The sequence below is a fragment of the Ovis canadensis genome, chromosome 1, assembly GCF_042477335.2.
Source record: "Ovis canadensis isolate MfBH-ARS-UI-01 breed Bighorn chromosome 1, ARS-UI_OviCan_v2, whole genome shotgun sequence".
Lineage (NCBI taxonomy): Eukaryota > Metazoa > Chordata > Mammalia > Artiodactyla > Bovidae > Ovis > Ovis canadensis.
Genome location: NC_091245.1, coordinates 7280383 through 7294122, shown reverse-complemented (window position 1 = coordinate 7294122; position 13740 = coordinate 7280383). Strand labels below are relative to the sequence as shown.

Here is a 13740-nt window from a genome sequence, read left to right as displayed (position 1 = left end):
TAGCAAAACTAACAATGAGACCTTGAGGTCCACTCCTTTTCAGTTTCCATGGGGAACTGAGAGCCAGCACCACAAAGCATACAGAGTGTGGGTCCCACGTGCCTTCTGCACTTGGGGGTTTAGCTGTGTGTGTGCTCAGTCACGCAGTCATGTCCAACTCTTTGAGACCTCCTGGAACTGTGGCCTGCCAGGCTCCTCTGTCCGTGGAATTTTTCAGGCAAGAATACAGGAGCAGTGTTGCTATTTCCTCCTCCAGGGGATCGTCCTGACCCAGGGATTGAACACGTGTCCCTTTCGTCTCCTGCACTGGCAGGCGGGTTCTTTACCACTAGTGCAATCTGTTTGGCCAAAAAGCTTCTTAACAAAAGTCCCAGGTGTTTGGCAGCCCCAAGGGTCAGGGTGGCCGGCCCTCCTCCTCCCACTAGGGAAATACATTGTCTGCCTTTCCTTCAAACAACGGCACTCTGCATCAGGCCCTGTGGGGCTTCCCTGATGGCTAGCGGTAAAGAATCGGCCTGCACAGTAGGAGATGTGGGTTTGATCCCTGGGTAGGGAAGATCCCCTGGAGGAGGAAATGGAAACCCACTCCAGTATTCTTGCCTGGAGAATCCCATGGGCACAGGAGCCTGGCGGGCTACAGTCCATGCAGTCACAAAAGAGTCAGACTGAGAGACTGAACAGCAACAATTAGGCTCCTTTAAACCCAGAGACAGACCGTCTCAGCCGTGCGCTGGGCTGAGCATCCCTCAAGACAGGTGAGGCCCTGCCAGAGCCTTACAGGAGGGTGACTGCCCTGGCCACAGTGAGTCAGTGTAACCTGAGCAGGAGATGCTTACATGAAATGGGCAGGAGTCACCTGAAGTCCCCCCGGTGAGGGAACTCTGAAAGTGAAGTCGCTCAATTGTGTCTGACTCTTTGCAATCCCACGGACTGTAGCATACCAGGCTCCTCCATCCATGGAATTCTCCAGGCAAGGGTACTGGAGTGGGTTGCCATTTCCTTCTCCAGAGGATCTTCCCAACCCAGGGATTGAATCCGGGTCTCTCACATTGCAGGCAGACGCTTTCCCGTCTGAGCCCCCGGGGAAGCCAGGGAGCTCTGAGGTCAGGCAATAGTCCCATAATTCCTCTGGGAATATGCTTCTCTCACTGCCTCCTCTTACAGGGTCCAATGGTGGCCCTCTAAAAGAGATGTCCACCCAGGAGCTGTGACTGGGAACTTATTTGGAAAAAGGGTCTTTCGGATGTCATCACAGATCTTGAGATGAGATCATCCTGATTAGGCTAGACCTTAAGTGCCATGGCAAGTGTCCTTATTAGGGAAGCGAAGGCGAGAAGACACACAGAGGAGACGGCCGGGTGAAGACGGAGGGAAAGACTAGAGCAATGCACCTACTAGTCCAGGAATGCCGAGGGTGGCTGGCAGCCCCCAGGAGCTGGGAGAAGGCATGGAACAGATCCTTCCTCAGACCTTCCAGAAGGAACTAATGTTCACAACGCCATGATCTCAGACTTCTGGCCTCCGGAACTGTGGGAGGCAAGTTTCTATCGCTTTCAACCACCCAAATTGTGGCCACTGGTTACAGCAGTCTCAGGATCCTAAACCACCTCCCCAAATAGTTACCGTGCACTGACCCCCAGCCCACCCTTTAATCTTTGCCTCATTTTGCAGCTGGGGTATAATTATACACACCTTCCAGGGACACTTAGACTTTAAATAAACTTGACGCTTACCTGATGCTGACCTTGCAGAGGCACTGCTCTTGCTGCCAAAAGATCAGGACGACTGCAGGCAGATGCACTCTGTGAAACAGAGTCAGAAAGAGAAGGGGCCTGAAAAGACCCCCGAGAACCAAGCCCCCAAATCTAGAGGGAATCGTGCACGTGCAGGCTCATGGTCCAACTTTCCTGACAACCAGCTGCATGCACTGTGGCTTCTCGAGGTGGTGGTCGGTGGGGGATGGTGGTATTGCTGCTGTTTAGTCGCTAGATTGTGTCTGACTCTTTGTGACCCCATGGATTGCAGCCCACCAGGCTCCTCTGTCCATGGGATTTCTCAGGTAAGAATGCTGCAGTGGGTTGCCATTTTTCCTTCTCCAGGGGATCTTCCTGACCATGGGATGGACCTGTGTCTCCTGCAATGGCAGGTGGATTCTTTACCACTGAGGCACCAGGGAAGCTTGGGGATGGTATACAGGACTCATGATAGCCAGCTTTCAGTCAGTAAATCAGCTCTAGAATCTCGGCGGCCCAACACAGCAGAGGTTTCTATGTAGCTCATGTCACAGCTGGTACCAGCATGACTTTCTTGGAAGAGGTAACTCTACTCTCTCTCCAGCTGTTCGTGTCTTGGAATCAGAGCGGGGTAAGGTCGTGAAGAAGGGCCAGGCTCTCAGAATGGCCCCCTTTTCCCTCAAGTCACTTTGGGGAGGATCTGTGGCAGGGCACCCCTCAATCCAAGCTTGGGGGCACACAGAGAGCACGGAGGTTCTGCCCTGTGGGGATGTGAGGAAGCAGGAGGGATCACTCAGTAAGGAGTAGGCACGAGCTGTGAGCTGCACCCTGGGACGCTGCATCGTTCCTGCCATGCAGGTATCCATGGACCCATCAACTGTCTTAATATTCTGTGATTTATATGGATCCTCTTGGAAATCAGGGAGGTCATGGCTACTGAAAGCTGTCCTGAAATGTGACAGATTGAACCCCACGCTGCACTTAGGCCTCAGGTACACCTGGGGTCACACTGCAACCAGTCAGTGTGGCTGTGCTCCTCCTGGCACCAGGTGCTGGCAGAGCACCAGAGATATTCATTTCATGGGGCAGATGGCTACATTTTCTGAAATGTAACAGGTGTCCTAGGTAAGTGCATTACCTTTGAGAGGCACTGGTTTGGGGAGGCTTCACCCCATCTTTCTGAGCCACCATAGTGGAGACCCTCCAGCAATTATGAGCTCTTTGATTTCGAAGATATTCTGGAACAGCTGCCAAGGTCGAGGCCCCATCTCTGGGCTCTGCTGGACTGCCTCGGGGTAGGCACACGGGTTCTGCAGTCAGCCTGCCTGGATTCAGTTCTCATTCTGCTTCATGGTTGTCACCCTGGCCAGATACCCAGCATCTCCAGCCAGTTTCCACATCTGTGAGATGAGGGGGATGACACAGATGGTCCCTATCCCGTAATATTTATTGTGAGATGCAAATAGGACATCTGCCTAACGTGTTTAGTTCAGGACTTAGCCCTCCATTGGTGGCCACTGTTACTGTGATTATCCATCTATCCGTCTGTCTGTCTGTCCGTCTGTCTATTGAAGGCAGGCAGCAGTGCCGGCAAGATGAACCTCATAGTCTTCCAGAGATAATTAAAGGAAATGACTCTGTAAAGTGCTTAATTCATTGTCTAGCATAAAACAAACATTCCATGAATGGTAGCAGTTAATATTATGCTAATCACTTCTTTTGAATGAGTGCTGGTAAAGGGCTTAATGTGTGATGATGTTCTCAGCTCTTACTCCAAACTACTTTCAAGGTGTGCCACACTCTGGAATGTCCTTGGCTCCCTGGTGGTATTTGTTAAACCAGGAGCTGAGCCAAGCTGGTCATCCTTCCATTCCCCCAGCCAGGGCCAATCCAGACAGGTTTCAATCTGCTTGCAATCTATTGGCACAAAAGTGATGGAGCGGTTTCTCTCACAGAGCAGCTCTTGTGGGTAGCCCTAGATATTTTGTGCCATCAAAGCCTGGTTATGTTATCTGATGGAGCTTATCAGTTGAGGATTTGTAGCTGCAGGTAGTTGGAATCTCAAGTGAAGGGTGATTTTTTTGCTTATAGAACTATAAGTCCTGGAGTTGGGCAGACCCAGAGTTGGTTATCTCAGCAGTTCAGTGACATCATCTACGACCCAGATTCCTTGTATATTTCCCTTCTGACATCTTCAGTGTATGGGCTGGCTGTCCTCATGGTGTCAAGATGGCTGCAGCCATTCCAGGCATTGGATCTTTATTCACTGACGTTCAGAAGCAGCAAAGTAGAACTACCTGTGTTTAATTTTAAAACATAAGATAAAATTCCCAAAGCCCATTGATTTACTCCTCTCCAAAAAGACTTTTCTTCTAGTCTCATTGGTCAGAATCATGTCACATGACCCTTTCTAAGCAAATCATGGACCAGAAGAATTGATAAAGTTCACGGTTCAAAACAATCTCCCCTTAAACTGGGTGTAGGGTCACCTTCTCTGAGCACATAACCACGAGGCAGAAGATGTCTCCCAGGGAAAATTGAGGTCTGCCAGCAAGAAAGAGGACAGAGGCATGGATGTGTGTGGGTAACCTACAGTGTTGGCTTCAGAAGCCTTTACCTTAAATCAGACTCTTAAACCCTTCACCTCATCATCCTGACTACTCAGACAGATGCAGAAAAAGTAGAATTGACTTAAAGTGAATTTCAGAAAGAAGTGGTCATTTTCAAAACTTCTGCAGGAAATTCCAATTTTATAAGAGCAACCTGATTCCAAGACAGATCACCCATTTGTTTCTAGGTTCCTGGGGGTCCACACTAGGATTCACACTTTCCCAGGATTTCTAGCCAGTTGTGGTGTCTCCTGGGAAGAACTAGAGTGGAGGGGACTAGAGGGCTGAGATACCCTAGAGGTCAGTGCCAGGCAAGGGGGATTCTGAGACTGCCCAGGGCCAGCAACTAAGTCCCCAGGCTCTCCCGTGTCCGAGTCACTTATACGTGGGAGTAGACCCTAAGGAAGAATGCATTGAAATGTCTGTTGGACACAGAGAATGGGGCCACTTAAGTGGAGTCAGCAGTCTTGGGGCCACCTTGCTGATCCTTGATTCCAGAAGGTCTATGAAACAGGCAAGAGATTGGGGCAGGAAAGGAGAAACTGGAGGAGGCAGTGGTCATGAGCACAGTGCCCACCTGCCCTTTCTTCCCCAAGGGAATCACAGGAAGAGCTGGAGAAGGATACTGAGGGAAACTGAAGGTCTTCAAATTATGTGCATCAGAGCACAGAGTAATGGGTTCTTATTTCCAGCTTTACTTCAAGGCTCGTGTGGCATGAAAAACGTGACCACAGTTGAATTGATGACTTTGGTAAGACTGAAGGATGTCTCACACTGGAGTCAAACACCTCACTTGATAGTTTAGCCCCAATTCACCATCTAGAATGTCAGTCCTCTGAGAACAAGAACCATATAACAAGTCTCCCTGGTACCTAGAGTGGAGTGTCCTTCACACAATGGACATCACAGTTGTTGGTGGATGTTGTTTTTAACAGCATTTTTTGCATGATGAATATGGCATACAGCACATTTCAAATTACATAGCAATGCAACATCTCATCTATGTAATAATGGATCCACACATATACTTGTGAAGTATACTGTTGCAGTTGTCAGTACTTATCATGATGACTTTTAAATTATACACTGAAATTACTTTGGCTTTTATGAGACATGGGCATTGAAGTTAATTGCACAGGGAGTTGGTGTTTCAGGAAATAAAAATAATCAGGAATGGTGAGAATTCTGATGAGTGGAATGATGAGACTTCTGCCAATGAGAGCTGTAAGGAGGTTTACGGTTCCTCAGAGTCACTTAATGGAAACTGCCACTAAAAGTTCGATGTCCGTAATCCCCCAGGGAGAGACGCTTTCCTTCTTGAAGTCTCCTTTGGTTGACTCTGTGTGGTGGAAGTTCTCTTATCAGTGGGAATGAAGAGGGAGTCAGTGATACTGGGCTTGTACAGAGCAGCAGGCACAAAACCAACCCTGGGAGCCAGGCTGGAGAGAAGGGGACCCCATCCAAGCAGAACAGGCAAACTTTGCTGGTGTCTCAACTTGCCTTGCAGGTTGGACAGTGCTTTCTATTATCTCATTTTATCTTTAGAATCATCCTGAAGGCTGGGCAGGGCAGATATTCCCAGCCTTGTTGGGTAGTGGAGGCTGGGTGGGGGTGAGGGGGATGGGGAAATCTAGGTTGAGAGGTTAGCTGACTCAGACCCCAGTGCCGGAACGCCAACACCCCCTGCCCAGGGTCCTTCCCCTGTGGTATATAAATGCCCCTCCTGGTGTAAAGCAGGGAGTCATTGCCCCCAACACAGTTTCCTGAAAGTAATACCAGAAAGTTCTGCAACACAGTTTCCAGTTTCTTGAAAGTAATACTGGAAAGAAAGTTCTTTAAGGATGGAGAGCCTGGTACAAGAGGGATTGTGTTTATTCTAGACACTGGGCTGTGAAGTCTAAGATGGGAAGACAAGGCACTGAGCTTGGGGCCAGCCCTGTCACTGTGAGTTCTGGGGATTCTGGGGAGGGGGTGGGATGTGGTGGACCCCCACCCGATGACAGAAGGATACAGGTGGGTGATGCTGCAGGCGATGATACCAGCCTCCACTCTCTTCTCCCCGGATGCAGGGTCCCAGCTTCCTTATGCTCCACAAGTGGCAGGCTGGGGAGCTTCTGAGGAATCGGCGTCAGGGTCTCAGGGACCCTGGAACTCCAACCTGGGCTCCACCCTGGACAGCCAGTGACGTCAGGGAAGGGGATCTAATTCTCTTTCACCTCACTATCTTCATCTACAAATGCAGATACTGTTGATTAATTAATTTGATGCATGAATTGATCTCTTAGGGCTCTTCGGAGGAAAACATGAAGCAGAGAAAACACTCAGAATGGGGAAGGCGCCCAGTACATATTAAGCATTCGGTAGAGACTGACAGTGCCTTTCACCATGATCTATTGTTGTTTAGCTGCTCTGTTGTGTCTGGCTCTTTGTGACACCTAGACTATAGCCCACCAGGCTCCTCTGTCCATGGGATTTTCCAAGCAAGAATACTGAGGTGGCTTGCCATTTTCTTCTCCAGGGGATCTTCCCAATCCAGGGGTCAAACCTGTGTCTCTTGCATCTCTTTCATTGGCGGGCAGATTCCTCACCACTGAGTCACCTGGGAAGCCCCTTTACCATGATCACACAAGACTAACGGGAACAGAAACAGAGCTGTCCTTAACTATGTGAGAACAATTTTCAGTAAAGAATGCAAAAGGGATGCTTGCCTTCCCAAACCCATGCTATAGATGAGTTCAACAATGACTTGTTTCGGTTATTGCATTCATGCTTTGCTGTCAACACAATGAGAAGATCACAGCACAGAAGTTCAGATCATTCAAAGAAACACCACTGCATGTTCTGAAAACTTAGGTGTGGTTAAACCACACAGCTTTCATTCTCATTTTTCACTTCTCATCTTGGGGAAGAAGCAACACGACCGTTTCTCAGATACCCTCAGTTTGCACTTTCCTTTTAGCAGCCAGAGCTGCTCCATTCTGAAGTTCAGAAACCATGCAAAACAAATGTATAAAGGGCTCTAATGTTTTGTGCAAATTCCATTTTAAAAAGATTTCAACTGAGCCAGGAGAACCTGAAGGAGAAGGCTGTTTTCAAGATAAGACAGACATATGAAGACAGAAATGGCTTCCGTCAGGCCAAGGCCAAAGCGTGGCCATCTGATATGCACGAGGCCACAGAGGAGGAAAGAGCAGAGGTTAGCTGGATGGGTCGAGAGCTGGGAAATCAAAGGCAATCAAGTTTTGCGGTGTCCTGACATTTTTGGATCATTTCAGGCCTTTCATCTTCTGCTTTTTGCACACAATTTGTACTTCTTTACTACCATACAAATGTGACAAAATGTGACATCAAAACAGCCTATGCTGTTGCTGCAGAATCATCCCAAGAGCACAGGACCTGGAGACAAAAGTAGAGGCAGAAAAACGATGACTTGAGACACCCACTGTCTACCCCACATGCAAGCGAAGAACTGAAACTCTGGGGGAAAAGTCAAATCAAGGAAAACAAGGCAGTTGCTTAGGGCTAAAATTTGCCTTCTCAGGTGTTAGGGGCCAGTGTGCGTGTGCTTACTTCCCTGGAAAACATAAAATAAACAATGTCATCTAAGCACCAAGAGTCACCTGGTTCCCCAGAGATTTCTCTTGAATCAAGTTTGCACCAAAACGAAAGGCGGGGCAGGGAGGGGGGTGGTTCAAAGTTTGCTTCTTTTGACTTTTAATATTTTTACTTCTAGAAGCACTTTTCAAGTTTCAGTATTTAGAAATGGCACATGTAATTTGGTGTAATTTGGCTCCTAAACTTTACCTTCTATTGCAAAGTGAACGATAAACATCAAGCCTTGCTTAGGTACTTTACAAGCATGTCACTATTATCATATTTCATCCTCCCAACAGTCATTATAAGCCCATTTAACAGATGGGGAAAAATTGAGGCCCAAAGGCTAGGAACTTCGACAAATCATGGGACCTTGAGCATGGGTCAGAATTTGAAACTGGATCTTTTAGGTTCCAAAACCAATGAGTTTTGTTGCTTAGTACCTGCCAATGGCCTCTATGAGCTATACTTAGAAACTGTCAGAAAGTCTACTGATGCTGGCCCAACCATTTTTTCTTTAGAAAGTGGACCTTTTCTCGCTGCTATATACAGAGCGTGGGGGTCTCACTACACTGACGATTTAAGAGGACTCACATCTTGGAGTTTCTCTGATGGGTTCAAGGGTGATGGACTCAGCCTAGATACCAAGAGAGTACCCAAGACATTGAGCAGAGTGGTGACTAGTATGCTGTTATAATAACACATAGATATTTCCAATTTCACATAATCAGAGCATATCTTTGAAGCAATTAAGAATCACAACCTTTTTTTAATAACGGAGAGGCTTGGGGCGGGCTAGGTGTTGAGGTGATTTTCTGAAAACAATGTGTGAGGACCACTGACAGGCATAGTAAGGGGGACAGGTACACAGGCTCCTGCATCTGAGCCTCTAAATCCTCCACCCAGGGCAGAGCTAGACATATAAACCAAAAGAGCAGAGACGATTCATCCAGCCCTGGACCCCATTAGATAGCAGAGACCATCTTGTGATCCATCCCTCCACTCAGGCCTAGAAATAAACAGAGGCAACTTGAAAAACCATCCACAGACGATTTCCCCAAACGTTTGATTGTATAAATAATTTATTTCTGTTCACAGCATCATATACGCATATAAAAGGAAACGGGAACCCAAAGAGCGGGATGATCAGGACAAAGAATTACAGCAGTAGAGATGGAAACAAACCAGGAGACATAGTCCCAACACCATGACAGAGAATCTGCAAAGAGAACTGTTGTGAAACAAAGCTGGCCTCCCTGTGTCTATCAGAAAACATTTGAAAAGCTCCTGTGGGGAGGCCAAGGTCCTCTACGTGGACCCCATTCGTTCTCCAAAGAGCAGGAGGCATAATAAATCACTGACAGCTACACTGGAGGGATCTCCCAGGTGACCACTCCAAGGTAATTTAGCCTGTGCTTCCTCCCCCATTGGTCAGAGACGAAATGGGCTATTATTAGGGCAAACACTACAGATATCAACTGAGACTCTTAACTATTGGTTGATACACCACAGAGTTTTACTGCACAATTACTAACAGTTGACCGCACCCTTAAGTACTGATAATGCAAAAAAAAAAAAAAAAATCATTTTGCATCATTGGTAAAGCATGACAGGATCTGAACAGTGATCTTGGACCAAAATATTGTCAGCACGAGAAGGTTACAGTATTTGGCATCTGCAATGTCACAAAATAAATATATTATTCTCTCAATAGTGTGGAACTACCAAAATGTCAAAGTGCTTAAGAAATTGTTGCATGTGAAGAAAATAAAGAAAGATGGATTTTTTTTTCTTTTATTAATTCTATACAGGATCTTCAGATGACGGGACCAGCCCATTTAGAAATCAGTGACTACGCTGTCGATATGTAAACTGAAACCTTGCAGGCTTTTCAACGCTGCTCAGCTATATTTCCTCTACTGAGTTTCTACAAAAAGACCAGGTTGGAGGGGTACCAAATACACTGACAAAAGAGAAAAGGAAGATGGACTGCTAGGTTTCTTCTTTTAAAATACTTCATAGGGGAACTGGATCAAGCAGGAAGCCAGGACTACTACCTCTGGTTCTTAAATTCACTTTGAGTGCAGGGATTTATTTATAGGCATGGATTTATAATTTGACTAACTCACATGCTCACGCATGACCATGCCCAATTTCTAAAGGCCTCTTTCACACAAGAAATTTATCATTATTCGTGGATGGGGGGAACATAATCCTACCTGTAAACATGGATTTGAAGAAGAAATCAAAATCATACAGTAAGCATAAGTTTCCCTTTTGATACTGTGTTTGGGGGTGAATGACAGCTTCTGCAAACCAAGACTCAGTCCTGATTATAAAGGATTTTTTAAATTACATTATTAAAAATAGGTATTTCTTCTTCTTTCACTTTATTTCCAAAGCCTCTTTCAAGTAAACTGTGAGGAGCCTGAGGACAGGTGACGATTACGTCACATGCTTTCTTTCATCCCAAGCGCTCACTGTGTCTGCATTTGCTCTGCAACCAGTTTCCACAAGCAGGAATCAGGAAGGACCTCCTTGTGCTTTTCCCTCGCCTTGAAATCCATGCAATGAGGTGGGCTTTTGCAACAAGGTGGGCTTTTGTCTGTCGGTGCATAACATCAAATACTCTAATGAGACATTTGCAATGAAAATACTTAAACCAGATAGGCCACAATGAACCAAATTAGAAATTTGAACATGTCGCCACTTGCAGCGTAAAGGGATCTAAAAAGGCAGTCTTTTTTTCCCCTAAATTGAGTATTTCTATGGGGAGTATTCATTCGTAGCGTATTATTTTTAAGGAAAAAAAAATGTCTGAAAACCATAACTCATCATCAAGCGGTTAGGATTACAAGACACATCCCTTGCCAAAACCCGCTTGTCATTCAGCACACATCTGCAGCTGGTGTGCTCACACAAACCAATCAGCAGGCTAAAAAAAAAAATTGAAGATTCCACACATATGGGTCTAGAAATGTATGCCGATTACACAGCACTGTATCTACACACACCCCATCCAGCACTGACGTCAGGAGCCTTACCCTTTAAACACCTTTAACTATTCTGCAAAGAGTAAATGCATCATTTGCCACCACCTCCAACAGTTTCTTGTTTGTAATTTTTTTATTGGTCTCTTTGTGTGATAATGACCTACACATGGACAGGGTCCAAACCATCTGGAAGATGTCTGATTCCAGGCTGAAAAGCAGTTCTCAACAAAACTGGTCTTCTGAAGCTACCACAAAGCACCAGGAAAGGGGCGTTCTTCGCGGCCATCCCCCAGCCCAGGCCAGCGCAGCGCCCCGCGCCTTCCAGCTGCGGTACTGTTCCACGCAGTCCTCTGATGGCCCAAACCACCACCTCGTTTGGGCCCAGAGCAGGGCAAATGGATTTTCACAGGGTCCTGCCCTGTGACATAAAATTATCCAGCTTTCATAGCCCAAGGAGAGGCTGTTCCCCCAGCACCTCCCACTGCCACCGTGCCCCCAGTTGGGAACTCCCGGGGTTCTGGGAGCCGCATACCTCAGGTAGCTCACAGGTGCGATCCCCAGTGAGGGCGGGGGAGCCTGAACTTCTGGCCCTGCTGGAGTAGGAGGAAATTGCTTTTGTCTCGGATATCTGAGCCTTCCAACCTGGGCCAGCAGGGCGGACGGTGGGACCTGCACGTCCACTCCCCAGCCGGGTCCCCCACCCCCTGAGTAGCTCCGGCTTTCAGACAAAAGGACCCCTGAGCTGCGGGTGGGGGGTGGGGGCAGGTCGAGCGCAGGCTGGCCAGCTTGCCTACATACCCAGGTTAAGTCACCAGTCCTGCATGTGGGTGCAGAGACTCCGCTTTAAAAATTCGAAGCGTCGCTTTGGTTCGCTGTCTTTGTTCGCGGGCGCGCGGGCCACACAGCCTTTCATTCATTCATTCCGGACTCGCTCGCTCCCCGCGCCTAGCCCCGTAACGTCGCCGCCCGGAGCATTACCGCTTCTTCTTCTGCTTGAGGGACTTCCTGCGTTTCAGGATCATCTCGTACAGCTTGTCCATGCCCTCGGTGAGACCCTCGCCGATGATGGCGCACGCCGGCTGGACGTGGTAGGTGGTGGCCGGGATGAGCTCGTGCAGCGCCAGCTGCTTCTCGATCTCCGCCACGGGCAGCGACTTGGGCAGGTCCTGCTTGTTGGCGATGACCAGCAGCGGCGTGCCCTGGTTCTCGGCGAACTTGGTCACTTTGTGCAGCTCTGTCTTGGCCTCCTCCAGCCGGTCCACGTCCACCGAGTCCACCACGTAGATGATGCCGTCCGTGCAGCGGCTGTAGGACTTCCACAGCGGCCGAAGCTTCTCCTGGCCGCCCACGTCCCAGAAGTGGCAGCTGATGCCCTTGGCCGTGCCGTTGCTCAGCTTGATCTTCTCCGTGTTGAAGCCGATGGTGGGCACGGTGTTCACGAACTCGTTGAACTTGAGCCGGTAGAGCACCGTGGTCTTGCCGGCCGAGTCCAAGCCCAGCATGACGATGTGCAGAGACTGGAAGGCCGAGATGTTGGAGGAGATGTTGCCCATGGCTCCTCGCTGCGGCGCCGGCCACTGCGGCTGCGGCGGGAGGGCGCCGCCCCCCGCCCTCCGGAGCAGTTACGGGCCCGACGCGGGCGGGCGCACCTGGGCCCCGCCTGCCGCCCTCAGCCGCCGGCACCGGCCTGGGCTTGGAGTACCCGGGGCGCACGGCTCGGCGCGCTCAGACACCGCGGCCCCCGCGCCCGCGCCGGCCGGGCATCGCGTCTCTCTCGATGGGCTTTGTCTCCCGCGAAGTCTCCTCCGCTGCGGCGCCGCGGGCTGCTCGCGCCCGTCGCCCTCCCCCGCCGGCCCCGGCTCTCTCTCTGCTGCTTCCTCGGGCCGCGCCCCCGCGCTCCAGCCGCTGCCCTGGCTCTCCGCGGCTGCGGGTTCCGGGCTCCGAGCGCCGAGGGCTCGCCTCTGCCTGGGCGGCGCCGCCGGGGGGCCAATCCCACTCCCAGGGCGAGCCTCGGAGGCGCAGGCGGGGCGTGGGCTTCCCCGGGCTTCGCTGCCTGCGCGGTCGCCTGGCTGTCCCCGCAGTCCCCGCGCCGCCACCGCCGCCGCCGGCAGCCTGCTGCGGCAGGAGGGCGCCCGGCCCCGCCCCTAGGAGGCCCCGCCCCTCATCCCGCCCCTATGGCCCCGCCCCTTCGTGGTGCCCTCGTACCGACGGCCCCGCCCCTCGCCCGCCCCGCCCCCCGCGCCCCGCCCCAGGTCGGGCGTGGACCTCCCAGCCCGGCGGGCCGCTTTCGCGCCTTTCAGTGCTTTCGAAATCGCCCTGGTCGTCTCCTCCCGCGCCGCACCCAGATAATGGGTTCCCGAGCTGCCGGCTCTTCCCGCCTCGGCCCTCTGACGCATCTTGTAAAAATAGCTCCCGGAACTCCACGCCCAGCCAGCCCCAGGCCGGACCGACTGCCCGGCGGGACTGCAGCGTGGGAGGCGCAGCCGGCCTCCAGGAGCGAGGGCTGGGGATCCAGAGTCCAGGGCAAGGCAGGCCGGGGCAGCCCTGCCCGAGGGACTGGGGACCATCCAAGGTAGAAGTGGGGTGAGAGTGCCCCCTCTGGGGAGAGAGGGCTGTGGATCAGGGCCCCGACCCCCAGACTCCCCCACCCAGTAGAGGGGAAAGGAGGGCGTGGGCCGCAGGGAGCCAGCCCGGGCACGTGGCCTTTGCGGTGCCCAGGACACTGACCCTCCCTGGTACGCTGGCTCACTTCCCTGCCAGAACTCCGGGGGGATGGGGTGGGGTCTCCACGGGATCCCCGCTGCCCTGGGG

General features: G+C 50.7%; 1 protein-coding gene across 1 annotated transcript; it reads right to left on the bottom strand.

Annotated features, from left to right (window-relative positions):
• Positions 1-9000: 9000 nt before the first annotated feature.
• Positions 9001-13096, bottom strand: ARL4C (ARF like GTPase 4C). The gene has a single exon (XM_069544399.1). The coding sequence runs from the start codon at positions 12480-12482 to the stop codon at positions 11904-11906; it is 579 nt and encodes a 192-aa protein (XP_069400500.1). The 5' UTR covers positions 12483-13096; the 3' UTR covers positions 9001-11903.
• Positions 13097-13740: the final 644 nt, after the last annotated feature.

What these genes read in the sequence shown, in the direction of transcription:
- ARL4C (XM_069544399.1), bottom strand. Translation starts at nt 12,482, where the DNA reads ATGGGCAACATCTCCTCCAACATCTCGGCCTTCCAGTCTCTGCACATC.